Source organism: Aquarana catesbeiana, linkage group LG12, assembly GCF_042186555.1.
Source record: "Aquarana catesbeiana isolate 2022-GZ linkage group LG12, ASM4218655v1, whole genome shotgun sequence".
Lineage (NCBI taxonomy): Eukaryota > Metazoa > Chordata > Amphibia > Anura > Ranidae > Aquarana > Aquarana catesbeiana.
Genome location: NC_133335.1, coordinates 9,835,801 through 9,857,341, shown reverse-complemented (window position 1 = coordinate 9,857,341; position 21,541 = coordinate 9,835,801). Strand labels below are relative to the sequence as shown.

The following is a 21,541-nucleotide window of genomic DNA, read 5'->3' as shown; positions in this document are numbered from 1 at the left end:
TAGTAGTGGTGGTGGTAATGGTAGTAGTAGTGGTGGTGATGGTAGCAGTAGTTGTGAAGTTGATGATGGTAGTAGCAGTGGTGGTGGTGATGGTAGTAGAAGTGGTGGTGGTGATGGTAGTAGAAGTGGTGGTAGTGGTGGTTTTAGCGATAGTTGTGGTGGTGATGGTAGTAGTGGTGGTGATGGTGGTTTTAGTGGTAGTGATGGTAGTAGTGGTGGTAGTGATGGTAGTAGTAGTGTTGGTGATGGTAGTAGTAGTGGCGGTGATGGTAGCAGTAGTTGTGGTGGTGATGGTAGTAGTAGTGGTGGTGATGGTAGCAGTTGTGGTGGTGATGGTAGTAGTAGCGGTGGTGATGGTAGTAGTAGCGGTGGTGATGGTAGTAGTAGTGGTGGTGATGGTAGCAGTTGTGGTGGTGATGGTAGAAGTGGTAGTAGTGGTGATGATGGTAGTAGTGGTGGTGATGGTGGTGGTTTTAGTGGCAGTGATGTGGTAGTAGTGATGGTAGTAGTGGTGGTGATGGTGGTGGTAGTGGTGGTTTTAGTGGTAGTAGTGGTGGTGGTTTTAGTGGTAGTGGTTTTAGTGGTAGTAGCGGTGGTGATGGTAGTAGTGGTGGTGGTGATGGTAGTAGTAGTGGTGGTGATGGTGGTGGTAGTGGTGGTGGTTTTAGTGGTAGTGATGGTAGTAGTGGTGGTGGTAATGGTAGTAGTGGTGGTGGTAATGGTAGTAGTAGTGGTGGTAATGGTAGTAGTAGTGGTGGTGGTGATGGTAGTAGAAGTGGTGGTGGTGATGGTAGTAGAAGTGGTGGTGGTGGTGGTGGTTTTAGTGGTAGTAGTGGTGGTTTTAGTGGTAGTGATGGTAGTAGTGGTGATGGTAGTAGTAGTAGTGGTGATGGTAGTAGTAGTGGTGGTGATGGTAGTAGTAGTTGTGGTGGTGATGGTAGTAGTAGTGGTGGTGATGGTAGCAGTTGTGGTGGTGATGGTAGAAGTGGTAGTAGTGGTGATGATGGTAGTAGTGGTGGTGATGGTGGTGGTTTTAGTGCCAGTGATGTGGTAGTAGTGATGGTAGTAGTAGTGGTGGTGATGGTGGTAGTAGTGGTGGTGGTGAGGGTAGTAGTAGTGGTGGTGGTGATGGTAGTAGTAGTGGTGGTGATGGTAGTAGTGGCGGTAGTGGTGATGGTAGTAGTAGTGGTGGTGATGGTAGTGGCGGTAGTGGTGATGGTAGTAGTGGTGGTGATGGTGGTGGTAGTGGTGGTTTTAGTGGTAGTGGTTTTAGTGGTAGTGTTTTAGTGGTAGTAGCGGTGGTGATGGTAGTAGTGGTGGTGGTGATGGTGGTGGTAGTGGTGGTGGTTTTAGTGGTAGTGATGGTAGTAGTGGTGGTGGTGATAGTAGTAGTAGTGGTGGTGATAGTAGTAGTAGTGGTGGTGATGGTAGCAGTAGTTGTGGTGGTGATGATGGTAGTAGAAGTGGTGGTGGTGATGGTAGTAGAAGTGGTGGTGGTGATGGTAGTAGAAGTGGTGGTGGTGATGGTGGTGGTAGTGGTGGTTTTAGCGGTAGTAGTGGTGGTGATGGTGGTTTTAGTGGTAGTGATGGTAGTAGTGGTGGTGGTGATGGTAGTAGTAGTGGCGGTGATGGTAGCAGTAGTGGCGGTGATGGTAGCAGTAGTTGTGGTGGTGATGGTAGTAGTTGTGGTGGTGATGGTAGTAGTAGTTGTGGTGGTGATGGTAGTAGTAGTGTTGGTGATGGTAGTAGTAGTGTTGGTGATGGTAGTAGTAGTGGCAGTGATGGTAGCAGTAGTTGTGGTGGTGATGGTAGTAGTAGTGTTGGTGATGGTAGTAGTAGTGTTGGTGATGGTAGTAGTAGTGGCAGTGATGGTAGCAGTAGTTGTGGTGGTGATGGTAGTAGTAGTGGCAGTGATGGTAGTAGTAGTTGTGGTGGTGATGGTAGCAGTAGTTGTGGTGGTGATGGTAGTAGTAGTGGCAGTGATGGTAGTAGTAGTTGTGGTGGTGATGGTAGCAGTAGTTGTGGTGGTGATGGTAGCAGTAGTTGTGGTGGTGATGGTAGTAGTAGTGGCAGTGATGGTAGTAGTAGTTGTGGTGGTGATGGTAGCAGTAGTTGTGGTGGTGATGGTAGTAGTAGTGGTGGTGATGGTAGTAGTTGTGGTGGTGATGGTGGTTTTAGTGGTAGTGATGGTAGGAGTGGTGGTGGCGGTGATGGTAGTAGTAGTGGTGGTGATGGTAGTAGTAGTGGTGGTGATGGTAGTAGTAGCGGTGGTGATGGTAGTAGTAGTGGTGGTGATGGTAGTAGTAGCGGTGGTGATGGTAGTAGTGGTGGTGGTGATGGTAGTAGTAGTGGTGGTGATGGTAGCAGTAGTGGTGGTGATGGTAGTAGTAGCGGTGGTGATGGTAGTAGTAGTGGTGGTGATGGTAGTAGTAGCGGTGGTGATGGTAGTAGTGGTGGTGGTGATGGTAGTAGTAGTGGTGGTGATGGTAGCAGTAGTGGTGGTGATGGTAGTAGTAGCGGTGGTGATGGTAGTAGTAGTGGTGGTGATGGTAGTAGTAGCGGTGGTGATGGTAGTAGTGGTGGTGGTGATGGTAGTAGTAGTGGTGGTGATGGTAGTAGTAGCGGTGGTGATGGTAGTAGTAGTGGTGGTGATGGTAGTAGTAGCGGTGGTGATGGTAGTAGTGGTGGTGGTGATGGTAGTAGTAGTGGTGGTGATGGTAGCAGTAGTGGTGGTGATGGTAGTAGTAGCGGTGGTGATGGTAGTAGTAGTGGTGGTGATGGTAGTAGTAGCGGTGGTGATGGTAGTAGTGGTGGTGGTGATGGTAGTAGTAGTGGTGGTGATGGTAGCAGTAGTGGTGGTGATGGTAGTAGTAGTGGTGGTGATGGTAGTAGTAGCGGTGGTGATGGTAGTAGTGGTGGTGGTGATGGTAGTAGTAGCGGTGGTGATGGTAGTAGTGGTGGTGGTGATGGTAGTAGTAGTGGTGGTGATGGTAGTAGTAGCGGTGGTGATGGTAGTAGTAGTGGTGGTGATGGTAGTAGTAGCGGTGGTGATGGTAGTAGTGGTGGTGGTGATGGTAGTAGTAGTGGTGGTGATGGTAGCAGTAGTGGTGGTGATGGTAGTAGTAGCGGTGGTGATGGTAGTAGTGGTGGTGGTGATGGTAGTAGTAGTGGTGGTGATGGTAGTAGTAGCGGTGGTGATGGTAGTAGTGGTGGTGGTGATGGTAGTAGTGGTGGTGGTGATGGTAGCAGTAGTGGTGGTGATGGTAGCAGTAGTGGTGGTGATGGTAGTAGTAGCGGTGGTGATGGTAGTAGTTGTGGTGGTGATGGTAGTAGTAGCGGTGGTGATGGTAGTAGTGGTGGTGGTGATGGTAGTAGTAGTGGTGGTGATGGTAGCAGTAGTGGTGGTGATGGTAGTAGTAGTGGTGGTGATGGTGGTGGTAGTGGTGGTGATGGTAGTAGTAGTGGCAGTGATGGTAGCAGTAGTGGCAGTGATGGTAGCAGTAGTAGTGGTGGTGATGGTAGCAGTAGTGGTAGTGATGGTAGCAGTAGTGGTGGTGATGGTAGTAGTAGTGGTGGTGATGGTGGTGGTAGTGGTGGTGATGGTAGTAGTAGCGGTGGTGATGGTAGTAGTAGTGGTGGTGATGGTAGCAGTAGTGGTGGTGATGGTAGTAGTAGTGGTGGTGATGGTGGTGGTAGTGGTGGTGATGGTAGTAGTAGTGGCAGTGATGGTAGCAGTAGTGGCAGTGATGGTAGCAGTAGTAGTGGTGGTGATGGTAGTAGTAGTTGTGGTGATAGTAGCAGTAGTTGTGGTGGTGATGATGGTGGTAGTAGTAGTGGTTGTAGTTTTAGTGGTGGGGGTCATCACCTTCCCTGGAGAAAATGCTGTTTTAGGCTCCCTTCAGCACCAATGCAATGACCCAAAGCCCAGTAAGTGTCAAGTACTCTGCTGAAAAGGGGGGAGGAGCAGATTTCATAAATCATGTGACTAAATGCCTAGGCTTTTGGTCATGTGGCCAGCCTTAGATTAAACCTAGGGGGAAAAAATGTATTTCACACGTTTTTGTTTTTCTTTATGTGGAAATGGCCGTCTGTAGTCTCCACCAGGGATACACCCGACAAGGTGACACCGCAGCCTCACAATTAGGAGAAAGTTGTCTCCTCATAAGAGCAGGGTGCCTAAACAAAGGCTTTTATGGCAGGATCACGATGGGATTATTTCAATAAAAGCTGCAGATTCTAAAATAATGAAAACTTTTTGAAACCATATTAAACATATCACCTTATATAAATCCTCCATCCTTTCCCATATTGTGGGGTTGAAGGGAGTTCACGAGAACAAGACCTCTGCATAAAGAACTATAAAGAAAGAAAAGTATGCACGTAGACTGTGAATTTATTTCTCAGGAGGAACATAAAACGCCAAGCCTCAGGTGATTCAGGCCTGGCGGCACACAAACCCTGCCCGTAAAACACGTGGCGAGATTGCAGCAGATAGGTGGATGAGGAATGCGGAGAACGCGCCCGTGCAGAGCGGCTGCAATCAATATATCAGATTGGACGCGGACGTCATTTTTATAATTGAATGTTCTCAGTAGAAGAGATATTTTAGGTCAGATCCCAACCACAAGAGCGTTCTTGCAAACAAACACAAAAGCTCCTCCAAATGTTGTTGTGTTCCTCTGAAACTTTCCTTCTTCAGGAGTCGATCTCCGTTCCAAATAAAAAATAAAAAAACTGACCCATGCCACCCCCTTTACCTAATCTAAGGGACCATTCATACTTGTGCATTGTGGCAATGTTGGCATAACTCATGGCAACACACCTCGTCCACACTATATTGTCAAAAGTATTGGGACACCGGCCTTTACACACACATGAACTTTAATGACATCCCAGCCTTAGTCCGTAGGGTTCAATATTGAGTTGGCTCCGCCCTTTGCAGCTATAACAGCTTCAACTCTTCTGGGAAGGCCGTCCACAAGGTTTAGGAGTGTGTCTATGGGAATGTTTGACCATTCTTCCAGAAAAGAGTTTGTGAGGTCAGGCACTGGTGTTGGATGAGAAGGCCTGGCTCACAGTCTCCGCTCTAAATCATCCCAAAGGTGTTCTGTTGGGTTGAGGTCAGGACTCTGTGCAGGCCCAGTCAAGTTCCTCCACCCCAAACTCGCTCATCCATGTCTTTATGGACCTTGCTTTGTGTAAAAAAACAGAGAGAAATGATTAGTACCGTCTAACTATCTAGTGGAGGAAGGTATGGAAGAGAACAAGACCTAAGTAGAAGCACTGGGCTCATGAAAAGGTCTAGAAAGACCTAAGTACTCCCCTAAAGTAAGTCCCCTATGGTGACCTAAGTAGAAGCACTGGGCTCATAAAAAGGTCTAGAAAGACCCAAGTACTCCCCTATGTACTCCCCTAAAGTAAGTCCCCTATGGAGACCTAAGTAGAAGCACTGGGCTCATGAAAAGGTCTAGAAAGTATTAGTATTAGACTTTAATAGGGCCACGTGTAGCATCTGGGCTCCAGTTTTGGGCCCAACGGAGTAGAGCAGAGGTCTCCAAACTGCGGCCTCTTGCTTGCTTTTATCCGGCCCCTGGGGCACTATTTCATCCATAATTTCCCCCAATGACACCAACGATGGGACACAATTCCTCCCAGTGATACCAATGATGGATCACAATATCCTCCAATGACAACAATGGGGCCCAATGACACCAATGATGGAGCACAATTCCTCCCATTGCCACCAATGAGGGGGCACAATTACGCCTGCTGAAACAACAATGGGACTTTTTTTTTTCCTTCCACTGATGTTGGGACCTTTACTACTCCCAATAGCTACAGTCTGGCCCCATTAAAGTCTGTAGGACAGTAAACTGGGCCCTTTGTTCAGAAAGTTTGGAGACCCCTGGTGTAGAGGGTTGAGTATCAATCAGATATTAGGTCATTACTCTGTCTGAGGTATAGAAGGTTCCTACATAACCGTCTGGAGATGTAAAAGCACATGGGGCTGACATCTGCTCAGCAGAGGATTGGAGAAGTCTCGCCGTGTCTTGCATGCCTAGGTAATTATCACAGCCTCTCAAGTGGTTTTCTCTTCTTCTTTTTTTTTTTTGTTCCTTTCCGGACATTTTTTCCTTTTTCTTTTTTCTTTTATGAGTAAACAAAAACTTTTAACTGCTTTCCGGACGCCATTTACTGATCCTTATCTGCTGCGGTTAGCACAGAACACATGTGATGGTAAATGCGTCCTGCTTACGTCTGACGATGGCAAGCTTCAATCCTTAAATAAGGCCGCAGCTGTCCCCTACGGAGAGTGGAGAGGAGGTGGCGATAGCTCACTCCTTACTGGGTTGTGCAGGGTCTCTCACGGGAGTATTAAATGGAGCTTATAATGTGACCATTACTGCTGAGTGGAGCACTTTATTAAAGCTGAACTCCGGGATAGGTGAATATTGTGTAAATACAAGAATCATGAGTATTTCTCCTTGAATCTCGGTGTGCTTTATGTATTTCTTCCAGATCTGTGCATTAATCCAGTGTGAGACTTCCCTATACTAAAGACCGCTCGCTGCTGCCCTCTTTCGTTGTGCATGGTGACTGGTCTTGTCTCCGCCCCCTCCTGTAATAAAGACCGCTCACTGCTGCTCTCTCTCCTTGTGCAGGGTGACTGGTCTTGTCTCCACCCCCCTCCTGTAATAAAGACCGCTCACTGCTGCTCTCTCTCCTTGTGCAGGGTGACTGGTCTTGTCTCCACCCCCCTCCTGTAATAAAGACCGCTCACTGCTGCTCTCTCTCTTTGTACAGGGAGACTGGTCTTGTCTCCGCCCCCCTCCTGTAATAAAGACCGCTCACTGCTGCTCTCTCTCTTTGTACAGGGAGACTGGTCTTGTCTCCGCCCCCTCCTGTAATAAGGACCGCTCACTGCTGCTCTCTCTCCTTGTGCAGGGTGATTGGTCTTGTCTCCGTCCCCTCCTGTAATAAAGACCGCTCGCTGCTGCTCTCTCTCCTTGTGCAGGGCGACTGGTCTTGTCTCTGCCCCCCTCCTGTAATAAAGACCGCTCACGGCTGCCCTCTCTTCTTGTGCAGGGTGACTGGTCTTGTCTCCGCCCCCTCCTGAAATAAAGATCGTTCGCTGCTGCTCTCTCTCTCCTTGTGCAGGGCGACTGGTCTCGTCTCCGCCCCCTCCTGAAATAAAGATCGTTCGCTGCTGCTCTCTCTCTCCTTGTGCAGGGTGACTAGTCTTGTTTCCGCCCCCTCCTGTAATAAAGACCGCTCGCTGCTGCTCTCTCTCCTTGGGCAGGGCGACTGGTCTCGTCTCCGCCCCCTCCTGAAATAAAGATCGTTCGCTGCTGCTCTCTCTCTCCTTGTGCAGGGTGACTGATCTTGTTTCCGCCCCCTCCTGTAATAAAGACCGCTCGCTGCTGCTCTCTCTCCTTGGGCAGGGCGACTGGTCTTGTCTCCGCCCCCTCCTGAAATAAAGATCGTTCGCTGCTGCTCTCTCTCTCCTTGTGCAGGGTGACTGATCTTGTTTCCGCCCCCTCCTGTAATAAAGACCGCTCGCTGCTGCTCTCTCTCCTTGTGCAGGGTGACTGATCTTGTTTCCGCCCCCTCCTGTAATAAAGACCGCTCGCTGCTGCTCTCTCTCCTTGTGCAGGGCGACTGGTCTTGTCTCCGCCCCCTCCTGAAATAAAGATCATTCGCAGCTGCTCTCTCTCTCCTTGTGCAGGGTGACTGGTCTCGTCTCCGCCCCCTCCTGTAATAAAGACCGCTCACAGCTGCTCTCTCTCCTTGTGCAGGGCGACTGGTCTTGTCTCTGCCCCCCTCCTGTAATAAAGACCGCTCACAGCTGCCCTCTCTTCTTGTGCGGGGTGACTGGTCTTGTCTTCGCCCCCTCCGGAAATAAAGATCGTTCACTGCTGCTCTCTCTCCTTGTGCAGGGTGACTGGTCTTGTCTCCGCCCCCTCCTGCAATAAAGATCGTTCACTGCTGCTCTCTCCTTGTGCAGGGTGACTGGTCTTGTCTCCGCCCCCTCCTGCAATAAAGCTCGTTCGCTGCTGCTCTCTCTCCTTGTGCAGGGTGACTGATCTTGTTTCGGCCCCCTCCTGTAATAAAGACCACTCGCTGCTGCTTTCTCTCCTTGGGCAGGGTGACTGGTCTTGTTTCCGCCCCCCTCCTGTAATAAAGGCCACTCGCTGTTCTCTCTCGCCTTGTGCAGGGTGAATGGTCTGGTCTTCGCCCCCCTCAAGTTTTCTGCAGGCAGCCTGTAGTGGGTGGAGCCTGCTGGGCCCCTCCCACAGCTCCACTCTATACACAGGCCATGTGCAGCACAACAACAATGATGTCACTGCTACTTTTACAAGTAGGTTCTGGGTCTGGGTTTTCAAAGGCCTTTGGTGCAAACATGGTGGATTTATATCCTTTGTGACTATTGAGGAATATATTTAAATGAAATGTTTTGTGTCTAGAGTTCAGCTTTAGAGAATATACAGTAACAGAGTTATTTTGAGGGGACAGAAAATTTACACTGTTATACAAGCTGTACACCCACTACTTTACATTGTAGCAAAGTGTCATTTCTTCAGTGTTGTCACATGAAAAGATAGAAGAAAAATTTATAAAAATGCGAGGGGTGTACTCACTTTTGTGAGATACTGTATATGGCCATTTTTGATTTTGGAAAACATAGGGAGGGGCTAGAACCCCCGGCAGAGTTTTTTTTTATGCTATCCATGTCCCTGTTGAGTAGATTACCCTTCAATTCTTGTCCTAGAGACACAACAGGAAGTGAAAAATAACCTCCTAAAAGAAAGGGGGAATCACCTTTTGGATAGGTGTCCCCACTGGAAGGTTTCCCTCACCTCCTGTTGTGGAGACATCTGTAGAATTTTGGATTTCCCATCATTACAGTCACAAGGGCTCTGCCCACCTTGATTCACTAGAGCGCTGGGCTGTGGAGAGGATGGGAGTGGCTGGCTCAGGCCCTCAGCGACTTGCTGAGCCGAGTGTCGGTCCAGGGTTGTGGGCGGATCCCAATTTGATTGCCGCGATTGCCCGAGCCTGGACCGGCTCTGTGTTGTCAGTTGAGGAATGGACGTGTGTTATTCCTGTAAGAAGCTGGCATTTCAAAGGAACCGAGTGATTAAACACCGCCGATTGCTCGGTTCACAGAGCTCCATGAGCAGAGAGCTGGTGACTGTCAGTCACCGCTCTCTGCTCTGCCCCCCCATTCACTGGAATGCTGGGCTGTGGAGAGGACAGGAGCGGCCAGCTCTAAGAACCGAGCAATCAAACACCACCAATCTCTCGGTTCTCAGAGCTCCATGAGCAGAGAGCTGGTGACTCTCAGTCACCGTTCTCTGCTCTGCGCCCCACCCCCCCGAATTCACTGGAGCGCTGGGCTGTGGAGAGAACAGGAGCGGCCTGCTCAGGCCCTCAGCCAGCGGCTTGCTGAGCTGAGTGCCGGTCCAGGGTTGTGGGCCGATCCCAATTTGATTGCCGCGATTGGCCGAGCCTGGACCGGCTCTGTGTTGTCAGCTGACAGCAGGCTTCCCCCTTGCCATTTGCTGAAAATGGGTCAAAGGAGTGCAGAACAAACTGCACTGCTCTGATCCACAGGAATTACAGCCAAATGAGCTTTCCCCGTACTTCTCCTTTAAGGAATGGACGTGTGTTATTCCTGTAAGAAGCTGGCATTTCAAAGAAGCTCCTTCGGCTCCTCAAAGGGTGAGGCGTCCTCCTCAGCGAGCGGGGATTAAGCAGAAAATCACATTCTGGTTGAATGACGATCTGACTGTCCGTCTCTAATAGCGTAGGAGGTGACCTAGATTAATTAGGTGACATTTTACAGGGTGGAGGCTTCTGGTTTCCTGGCTCCACCTAGAACCAACTAAACTGGCCTGAAAACGTTCCTTCCTTCACACAGCACACGTCCAGAGAGGTAAAACGCCTTCAGACTTAAAGTGTATGTCTGGGCACAACTACAAAAAAAAAAAAATGTTTTCAATACACCTCTGCCACATATGCACATTCCCCCAAGTTTTAGCCTTAAAAAATGATGTGAATACAGAAAAATACCTGCTGATCTGCCAGAAATCCAGTGAGCTCCTAACTTCCTGCAATGACAATGCGGCCCCTGCTGCACTCAGAGACCAGGAGAAGTGGAGGGGAGCACTGAATGCAGATTTTTAACCCATGATTAGTTGGCGGCTTTCCGTGAAGCAAGGAACCCCCAATCAGTGGACTGGATTGGACCCGGAGGTGATCGGGACCACAAGTCCATGTACACCAGCCTGTCTATAGGAATGCATGGGCCTTTCCTAACAGGTCCACCATAAAAACTGAAAGGCAGACCTGATCAGACCCGCTGTGCGAAAGGGCCCTAAGAATTATTTATACCTTAATCCTCTGCCTCCAGACTAGACAACCATTTAACCCTCACAGTGTGGGGTTGGCAACACTGCAAGAGTGGATTTTAATATTCCTACAGAGTGCAGGGTTCAGGGGTGCATTATGTACAGAGTGCAGTGTTCAGGGGTGTGCTGTGTACAGAGTGCAGGATTCAGTATTGCGCTACGTACAGAGTTCTGGGATGTGCTATGTACAGAATGGAGGGCTCAGGAGTGCATTACGTACAGAGTGCAGAGTTCAGGAGTACACTACATACAGAGTTCAGGGGTGTGCTGTGTACAAAGTGCAGGGCTCAGGAGTGCGTTATGTACACAGTGCAGAGTTCTGGAGTGCATTACAGAGTGCAGAGTTCAGGGGTGTATGTGTACAGAGTGCAGGGTTCAGGAGTGCGTTACCTACAGAATGCAGAGATCAAGAGTACGTTATGTACAGAGTGCAGGTGTGCATTATGCACAGAGTGCAGAGTTCAGCGGTGTGCTGTGTACAGAGTGCAGGGTTCAGGTGTGCATTATGTACAGAGTGCAGAGTTCAGGGGTGTGCTGTGTACAGAGTGCAGGGTTCAGGGGTGCAGTATGTACAGAGTTCAGAGTTCAGGGGTGTGCTGTGTACAAAGTGCAGGGTTCAGGGGTGCAGTATGTACAGAGTGCAGAGTTCAGGGGTGTGCTGTGTACAGAGTACAGGGTTCAGGTGTGCATTATGTACATAGTTCAGTGTTTAGGGGTGTGCTATGCACAGTGTGCAACTCCAACCTCCCAAAGCTCCCTCACATCTCATTCTCCTACCTGGCTCGACTCTTGTACCTCCTTGTGTAGGCGACTCTGCCTGCCTTGCAGGGATATCATTCCCTCTCAGGGTCACAGGTTAACAGTGACAACCATCAAATCATAGTTCACTAAGCATCCCATATTTCATTGCCTTTAACAAGCCAACCACTTACCATCACTACTCTCCACAGACAGCTGCAGGCCCATGTTCTGCTGCGGGATGAGGACCCAGTGATTGCTGGTCGCTGTGATGTCGAATACCAGCCAGCCTTCCTCTGAAGCCCAGATCGTCCGGGAATCCAGCAGGAATAGGTCCGAATCCCTGCAAAGACAAGAATGCTTAGTGATAATGTGACACAATACTGAAAAGCCTTAAAGCACAACTCCTGCTGTTGGTCAAATTTCTGTGAGGAGGAAGCAGGGGCATGGCTTACCAGTACTGTGTGTGTCTATGGACGTACACAGCCTGGCTCAGGAGCTCGTGCACACGGGTGCCTCCTTAATCACCCAGCTTGCTGAGGCGGCACCCCAAGGAGGGAGAAACAGACAGCTCCGGAAGGGGACTGCCAAAAGAGGAGGTACAGTGGGGAAAATAATTATTTAATCCCCTGCAGATTTTGTAGGTTTGCCCACTTACAAAGAAATGAAGGGTCTATAATTTTTATCATAGGTGTATTTTAAATGATAGAGACAGAATATCAACCAAAAATCCAGAAAAAACACATGCTACAAATGTTATAAATTGAGTAAAATAAGTATTTGATCCCCCACCAACCAACAATAAATCTGGCTCCCACAGACTGGCTACAGTAGGTGCTCATGTGGTATACAGCATAGTCCCGTCAATGTAAGAAGGTGCTTCTAACGACAACTCGTTATGTGTATAAAAGACACCTGTCCACCCTAAGAACACCATCCCTACAGTCAATCACGGAGGTGGAAACATGATGCTTTTGGGCGGTTTCTCTGCTAAAGGTACCGGCCGACTTTGCCACATTGAGGGGCCAATGGTCAGGGCCATGTATTGTAAAATCTTGGATGAGAACCTTCTTCCCTCAGCCAGAACACTGAAGATGGGTCGTGGATGGGTCTTCCAGCATGACAATGTTGTCTGGAGACATGCTTGGCCAGTCCATCACCTTTACCCTCAGCTTCTTTAGCAAGGCAGTGGTCACCTTGGAGGTGTGTTTGGGGTGGTTATCATGTTGGAATACTGCCTTGTGGCCCAGTCTCTGAAGGGAGGGTATCATGCTCTGCTTCAGTATGTCACAGTACATGTTGGCATTCATGGTCTCCAGACCTCACTTTTGTGAAATACTGTACATTATTAGTTGTCATCCAATTGCTAAAAAAAGTGAAGATGCTGGACACAGATACCCAGCAAGGATATTGGAAGTACACTAGAAATTCCCTGTAAATACTTTAAAAAAAATTGTTTTTTTTTTTTTCCCCAGGAAAAGAAAAAAAAAATCAAATACTTGCCATGAAAGTCCCACAGCAGTAAGATATAAACTTTTAAGCACTCATTTATTGAATAAAATTTTGTGCAAGAGGTCACAGAAAATGCTTCAGCTTGTGCATTGTAATTTCTGGCCTTTAAAACACAGTGGAGGAAAGGGGGGATTATTACTGGTCTGCTGTATTACGACCTCGCCCGCCCCCAACCCCCCCCCAGAGAGGCCGGTAAATTTAGCTCGTAAAAAGGTGGGTCCGGCACTATGGAGAATGTCAAGATATTTATTGAAATTCTTTACGTAGAAATCGCCCCTCTGAGGGAGCCATAAAACATGGCCGCTGGAAATAGAGAGCCATGTTTAAACATCTCGACACTCGCAGTATAATTGATGAAGTGCTCTGGGAAGGTTTTGCAAATCTGTTGACTCCCCACCCCCCCCCCACCCCCCACCCCCTTCCAAAATACCATTTGTGTTGTTTATTATAGAATGTCAACTAAAGGGGGGCGGAGGTTTTCAGTTTTGGGTGGAATGAATCACCTCCTAAAAGGCTTTTCCTATAGCCAGGGGAGTCTGGCCGTGAGGTCTCTGCAACCTTTAAAAAAAGCTGAACTACAAATAGATAAATACCGGAGATAAAATGCAAATACAGGATTTGTGTTTTCTGTCCACCCGCTCTTGAAATTTAACACCCTGAGACACCTTACAGGTAAGGAATACAATGGTGCACTCTCTCCACCCCCCAGCCAGCTCACTGGACAATGAGAGAGCAGCAGTAGACTGATGAGGTCATCCTCTGGCTTACTCTATTCTCTCCCCCCAACCCAATGTTCTTTCTTCCATACAACTGCATGCAGAAGGCCTAACTGCCTCCCAGTCCCGTCCCTCCCTCTCTTAGTTTTCAATTTTGCTGTACAGCGATTGCAAGAGGACTAAATACCAAGTCAAATTCAGGTACTTGCACTGCTTGCATTTAATAAAACAAATACATTTATGGATTTATCAATAAATAGCTAGGTGTCTTCTACCTCCCTTTTGAAGAATAGCTAGGTGTCTTCTACCTCCCTTTTGGAGAATAGCTAGGTGTCGTCTACCTCCCTTTTGGAGAATAGCTAGGCGTCTTCTACCTCCCTTTTGGAGAATAGCTAGGTGTCGTCTACCTCCCTTTTGGAGAATAGCTAGGCGTCTTCTACCTCCCTTTTGGAGAATAGCTAGGCGTCTTCTACCTCCCTTTTGGAGAATAGCTAGGCGTCTTCTACCTCCCTTTTGGAGAATAGCTAGGCGTCTTCTACCTCCCTTTTGGAGAATAGCTAGGCGTCTTCTACCTCCCTTTTGGAGAATAGCTAGGCGTCTTCTACCTCCCTTTTGGAGAATAGCTAGGTGTCTTCTACCTCCCTTTTGGAGAATACCTAGGTGTCTTCTACCTCCCTTTTGGAGAATAGCTAGGCGTCTTCTACCTCCCTTTTGGAGAATAGCTAGGTGTCTTCTACCTCCCTTTTGGAGAATACCTAGGTGTCTTCTACCTCCCTTTTGGAGAATAGCTAGGTGTCTTCTACCTCCCTTTTGGACAATAGCTAGGTGTCTTCTACCTCCCTTTTGGACAATAGCTAGGTGTCTTCTACCTCCCTTTTGGAGTTTGGCTTCGGCTTTGGGATCTTCTCTTATACAGTGAGGGGGGAAAAAAGTATTTGATCCCCTTCTGATTTTGTACGTTTGCTGACAAAGAAACAATCAGTCAATAATTTTGATGGTCAGTTTATTATAACAGTGAGAGACAGAATAACCACAAAAATATCCAGAAGAAACGCATTTCAAAAAAAGTTATAAATTGATTTGCATTTCAATGAGTGAAATAAGTATTTGATCTCCTATCAATCGGCAAGATTTCTGGCTCCCGGGTGTCTTCTATACAGGTAATGAGCTGGGATTAGGAGCATTCTCTTAAAGGGAGTGCTCCTAATCTCAGCTTGTTACCTGTATAAAAGACACCTGTCCACAGAAGCAATCAGATTCCAATCTCTCCACCATGGCCAAGACCAAAGAGCTGTCCAAGGATGTCAGGGACACGACTGTAGACCTACACAAAGCTGGAATGGGCTACAAGACCATCGCCAAGCAGCTAGGTGAGAGGGTGACAACATTTGGTGCGATTATTCCCAAATGGAAAAAACACAAAATAACGGTCAGTCTCCCTCGGTCTGGGGCTCCATGCAAAATCTCACCTCGTGGAGTTTCAATGATCATGAGAACGGTGAGGAATCAGCCCAGAGCTACACAGGAGAATCTTGTCAATGATCTCAAGGCAGCTGGGACCATAGTCACCAAGACAACAATTGGTAACACAATTGCAGCGCCCACAAGATGCCCCTGTTCAAGAAAGCACATGTACAGGTCCGTCTGAAGTTTGCTAATGAACATCTGAATGATTCAGAGGAGAACTGGGTGAAAGTGCTGTGGTCAGATGAGACCAAAATCAAGCTCTTTGGCATCAACTCAACTCCCTGTGTTTGGAGGAGGCAAACGTACAAAATCAGCAGGGGATCAAATACTTTTTTCCCTCACTGTGGGAGGGCCCTGCGTAAACGCTTGGCACTATATATATCCTGTATAATAATAATAAACTTCTCTTATAGATATAAGGGAAAGTTTAGGTCTGATTGCCACGGTCAGGCCAACCCCACCTCTACCCACCATAGCAAACTTATCTCAGAGAGACGAGATTGGCTAAGAAAATCCACCCTAGATCATATGTGTCAAACACAAGGCTAAATCCGCCCCCCCGCCCCAGGCCATTTCATGTAGCCCTCGCACCTCTGCAGCTTCAGCACCCTCCTCGTCTCCGTCCCCACCTTGTCTCGGTAGCCGGCAGCAGAAAGGAGGACAGAATTCCTACGCCAGATCCTGTACTTCTCCATGCAGCTGTGGAGAGCGGCTCGTCTTTGCCCAGCCCCCCAACCCCCCACCACCCCCAGTATCAGCAGTTGGCAGCAGAGAGGACAGAACTCCCCTTGACAGAACCAGCACTTCTCCATGCAGCTGCAGAGAGACTCGTCTCCCCCCCCTCCCCCTAGTCTCACTCAGCAGCAGAGAGGACGACAGAATTCCTCCTACAGATCCTGCACCTCTCTGTGCAAACGCAGCCAATCCCTCGTCTCCACCTCCCCTCATCTCAGCATTCAGCAGACTCCAGCAGCTGACTCCAGCCCTCCTTTGGTTCTCCTCAAGCCCTGCACTTTCTGTTTCCCAACTCCACCCCCATCTTCTTCCCGGAAGCAGCACAAGGTAAGGGGGGTGCACTGTTATGTAAGGAAGGGTGGGGGACTCTTGACTTCTGATGATGGGGGAGCTCTTGACATTCTAGGTAAGGGGGTGCCTTGAGGGCAATCATAAAGCTGATGCAGCCTGCTATGAAACTGAATTTGATACCCCTGCCCTAAATAATGGATTCTACTCCTAAGATTGGTCAGCCTAGGGGTGTCTGTACAGGCATACAATTATTTCCCACCTCACTGTTCTGAGAAGACAAATGACTGACGCCTATCAATATCTTTTATCTAGTGTCACCCCTCTGGACCTTCCTTCCTTCTAAATGCCATTAGGGACTCACCATTCCTCTAAAGGATGCTTAGGGCATTTTCAGAAAGCCGTGTAACCTTCAAGTATTATTACCAAGCATGTACCTTCTATGGCCAGATTGGGAGAAGATAAAAACAAACTCCAGCCAGATGTAAGACAATCAATACATCTAGGTCAGGGTTTCTCAAGCAGGGTTCCTCCAGGAGGTTGCTAGGGGTTCCTTGAGCAATTTCTGCCTCCCAGATAAAGATAAAAAGGGTCTTCTCAATGAATAGATGGTCAAGGCCAGGCAGCATTTACACCTTGCAGCTCCTCACACTGCTAAGAGCCAATATTTTTTAATTGCTTGCCTATGTAGGTGTTGGTCATATACAATAAAACACCAGGCTTAGAAAGGACTGGCTGGTAATCTGATGGTCTACCATTCACAATGCTGGGAGAAATATGTGCTGATAAGTAGATTCTGTCAGCTACTGAGGTTTTGCACACTCAGAAAAGGAACAAGGTTAACAAGGTTAAGGCTTGAGGTCTCCCTGTCCCTCTACGTTCTTCTAACCTCATCTATGGTTGCGTTCCATGCCAAGTATCAAGCTCAAGCCAAGAAAATAAAAGTGCTCTGGGGCAGCTATTTTTTTACCAGGGCTCTGAGGGATCCTAGAGTTCCTCCAGAGGTTTCTAGGTTTTCCCTGAGCTGTAGTTGACTGGCTTCTCATTTCTTGAAGACCATGTAGCTGCAGGACCAATGCCACTTAGCAGAGCCGGTAGCAAGACACCAGTTATCTTTTTTAGCTATCTGTAGGGGTGGCATTCTGACCACCACTGTAAACTGGTTTTAGTAAGGGTTCCACGAGACCTGAAAATTATTTTAGGGGTTCCTCTGGCGCAGGGTTCCAAGTTTTACTTGGATTATATGTCCTATGGTCCACGGAACCTCTTTACATGGCTGTTATCTCCCACAGGTCAGGGAACTCCTTTACCGCTGAACCCTAGGCAGATATACAGTAAAAGACACAAATAAGGCAACTCTGTATTTAACCAAATCCTAAGCAGTGTAAGTACCTGAAGGTGATCTGGTATCAGCCTATTGCCGTCCCTGTACAGCAGGGATGGAGTGTGAGAGAAAGAAGCAGCACAAGGAGCCAATCAGTTTATCTGCTGACACGAAGCATGTTGATCACTGTGCTACCTCTCCTTTCACTGTCCAATCACAGGCTGGGGAGCGTCCGGGAGGAAGTAGATTAAATGAAGCTGGACTTGTGTACAACCAGCCTGTAGGGTTTCTCCCTGAATGATCAGTGTTGCCGGATATAGCTGGCAACTCTGATTATTGTATTCTGATGACGGGGTATTGTAGTCTGTCAGAATACAACACCACAGAGGGAAGGATTCCCCCCAACCACCTTGAATATGTGGATGGCGGAAATTATTTTCTTTAAATGCTGCTTTACATCTCCTAATAGGCCATGGAAACCCTTCAAATGGCTTACACCTGTAACGGAATTGATTCCCACACTGCGCTTGAGTGCTTCCGTCATATACCACTTCCTCCAGTCTGAATATAGATTTAGATACTATAGCTGTACATTACAACCAAGAACTAGGCAGGACTCGTTTGGCTGCAAAGCTGGAACTGTTTATTTGACCAAGAATATAGGCTTTTATACACTTGAGAAGGAGGTTCCCCCTCCTGGTCATATTACCCTAACAATACAAACTGTTACCAGAAACATAAATTAACATGAGCTAAGTAACTAGTAATTTAACCAGCCTAGGCAACTCAGAGGTTTGACCTTTCAGGTCAGACTTGTCGTCTCCTAGCTTACAAACTACAATACACATTTTATCATAAGTATAAACACAGAACTCCTTCACACAATAGCAGACCTTATTACAATAAACACATTATGGCAGGGGGCCCCAGACAGGTGGCTTGCGGATGACATCAGCATCTGCTATGAGTCCCACACTGGCAGAGACCATCATGGCCTTTTTAATGATGTCCTTTTGTATTACATAACATCTTCCCAAATGCTTGTAGCTCCCTCAAATGCCAGGGCCCATAGTCAGTAGGCAAGAGGCTAGCATTCAGTCCCCTCCAAAAGCCTTTGTCCCAGGTGAGCCTATCACAACACCTTTCCACAGAGCAGGTAACCCTTTTAAAAGGTTTAGATGTTGCCATGGGGTCTGGGAACCCCTTGACATGGCCCAGTAAAAGAAGGATTTTGCGGTCAGGCAAAGGAAACCGGCCTACTTAGCCTAACCCCCCCACCCCCCTTCACCCCACGCCTGTTTGGAACCAGGCATCTGGAAAAGGAAGATGATAAATATATGGGAGCAGCAGCCTCCACAATGAGTCAGACATTTTGTCTCAGGTCAGCCATATTTATGCCAGACGCGCCCTGCACTGTGACAGCGATCGAGTCTATTCTCTCCACAGGCAGAGTGTCCTCACCTAAACCCTATTTTATAGCGCTGAGTACATTTTCCCATCTGTCTGTGCCATTGATGTGCTTCAAAACACAGATTGGAAATAAGTTAAAGGTTTATTCGGCTTGGCTGCAAATGACAGCACGATCGCCTCTCTTTTCCGTTTTACTAGAATCCAGGGAGACGGCAGCAGATGTACGGTTGCATACAGCACAGCGCTCACCAACAGCCTCTGATCGATTCACAGCGATGAGCTTAAAAGGAAAGGACTGTGTACTCTGCTACTACCCATGGTGAGCTACACTATATTACCAAAAGTATTGGGACGCATGCCTTTTACACACACATATGACTGTTAATGACATCCCAGTCTTAGTCTGTAGGGTTCAATGTTGAGTTGGTCCTCCCTTTGTAGCTATAACAGCTTCAACTCTTCTGGGAAGGCTGTCCACAAGGTTTAGGAGTGTGTCTATGGGATTGTTTGACCATTCTTCCAGAAGCGCATTTGTGAGGTCAGGCACTGATGTTGGATGAGAAGGCCTTGCTCTAAATCATCCCAAATGTGTTCTATCGGGTTGAGGTCAGGACTCTGTGCAGGCCAGTCAAGTTCATGCACCCCAAACTCACTCATCCATGTCTTTATGAACCTTGCTTTGTGCACTGGTCCAAATCATTTGGTGGAGAGGGTATTATAGTGTGGGGTTGTTTTTCAGGGGTTGGGCTTGGCCCCTTCAGGCATCAGCATACCAAGACATCTTGGACAGTTTCATGCTCCCAACTTTGTGGGAACAGTTTGGGGATGGCCCCTTCCTGTTCCAACATGACTGCGCACCAGTGCACAAAGCAAGTTCCATAAAGACATGGATGAGCGAATTTGGGGTGGGGGAACCCTTGTCAGGTTTTTTTGTTTACCATGAGTGTCCCATTGGAAAGTTTTCTCTTCACTTCCTGTCTCACAGCCAAAACAGGAAGTGAGAAGAAATCCCTCCAAAAAGAGGGAATCCCTGGCTGTGTCCACTGGAAGATTTCTCTTCTATTCCTCTTCTGGTGACAACCCAAAATTTGGACATCTCCTGGTGAGAGGTAAATAGGACAAATAGAGAGGGTGACACAGACAACAATAAGCCTGACAGGGGTTCTAATCCCTCTCCACAAAAAAAAAAGTTTTGCCTTTAGTTACACTTTATTCTTTGTTTATGAAGAGCACACATTTTGTACACCAATTAATGTCTATAGGTGCTTTAAACATGGTCACACTTAGGCGCCTAGGCATGAATAGCCTCTATTTTTTTTTTCATCATATCATAGTGACAGTTAGTCAGGTTGAAAAAAAAAAACACAAGTCAATCCAGTTCAACCAAAAAATAAAAAAACAAATCATACAATCCCATATACAGAATCCTTCACCCACAGTTGATCCAGAGAAAGGCAAAAAACCCCAGCAAAGCATGATCCAATTTGCTACACCAGAGGGGGAAAAATTCTTTCCTGATCCCCCGAGAGGAAATCGGATTTTCCCTGGATCAACTTTACCTACAAATGTCAGTACCCAGTTATATTATGTACATTTAGGAAAGAATCCAGACCTTTTTTAAAGCAATCTACTCAGCTGGACAGAACCACCTCTGGAGGGAGTCTATTCTACATTTTCACAGCTCTTACTGTGAAGAAACCTTTCCGTATTTGGAGATGAAATCTTTTTTCCTCTAGACGTAAAGAGTGCCCCCTTGTCCTCAGTGATGGCCTTAAAGTGAATAACTCAACACCAAGTTCACTATATAGACCACTTATTTATTTGTACATGGTGATAATACCCCCCTTATGTATTTATACATGTTGATCGTATCCCCCCCCCTTAATCTTCTCTTCTCAAGAGTGAATAAATTCAGTTCCTCTACTCTTTCCTCATAGCTGAGCTCCTCCATGCCTTTTATCAGATAAAAAAAAACTCTTAGGACACTGAGGAAGGTTGGTTTCGGGATCATCATGAGCAATGCTGAAATATGTAGCATGCCCAGCCCTCCACTAGGCCATGAGTAGCCTCTAAAAGGTTTGAAGTATGAAGTTTACGAGTACAGTTTATTTCCCTCCTGGTAACCAATAAACGTCTCTGTTTTGCATTCTGCCCTGCTAAAATGAAAAGCAGCAGCTGATTGGTTGGTATGAAGGTAACAAGGAACGCTCCAGTCACACATCCCGGACGAGCCCCCAAGCTCCCTCTAAACAAGATTGTTGCACCTCCCCCGTTACTCACTTTCCTTGATGTTCCTGCAGGACCTGGTAGATGCTAATCTGGAAGGTCTCATTGTCAAATCTCTCCCGAATATAATCTTTATATATCCTGAATTCGGCTGCCGTTACCGCGTCTCCTTCGGGAATTTTGGACAGGTTAAACAGGAACTCTCGGTGGTGGCGTCGTCGGTGAAAGAATTCCTTGTCGTGTTCCACTGAAAGAGCAAACACACGAGATTGGACTCTTATTACCCCCACCTTGTGTCAACCAGCAAGCTTACAAAAATAGATGTGGGAAATAGACTCATGTGCCCAAAACATACCCACACACACTACAATCTGAAAATACAAAATCAACAATTATTTTTTTCTTCTGACAAAAAGTTTCACAATTTGTTGATACTTAGAAAGCAACTGCAGGTTTGTATATGCCGGAGAGTTCTCCATTCAATCCCACTAGACTGTAACACGTACTTAGTAGGCTAGAAAGTTAAAATGCATCTGCAACAAAACGTTTTCTTTTAGTTTTGAATGGAATGTGGAAGGGGTTAGGAACCATGTCATGCTTTTATTGCTGTCTGTGTCCTTCCTAGGGGAGATTTATCCTCTCTGTTTGTCCTGGTAACCATTATCGATAAAGTGATGGAAAATTCTAAATGTTACATCGGTCACCAGAACAGG

At 47.3% G+C, this 21,541-nt stretch overlaps 1 protein-coding gene across 1 annotated transcript in view; it reads right to left on the bottom strand.

The window, feature by feature from the left end:
- BMP7 (bone morphogenetic protein 7) overlaps positions 1 to 21,541 on the bottom strand; it is a 102,366-nt gene that overhangs the window by 14,381 nt on the left and 66,444 nt on the right. Inside the window, exons 2-3 of the mRNA XM_073607216.1 lie at positions 20,883 to 21,075; positions 11,345 to 11,493 (exon numbers count right to left, since the gene is read on the bottom strand). Of these exons, the coding sequence (XP_073463317.1) occupies positions 11,345 to 11,493; positions 20,883 to 21,075 (342 nt within the window). The remainder of the gene's footprint in view (positions 1 to 11,344; positions 11,494 to 20,882; positions 21,076 to 21,541) is intronic.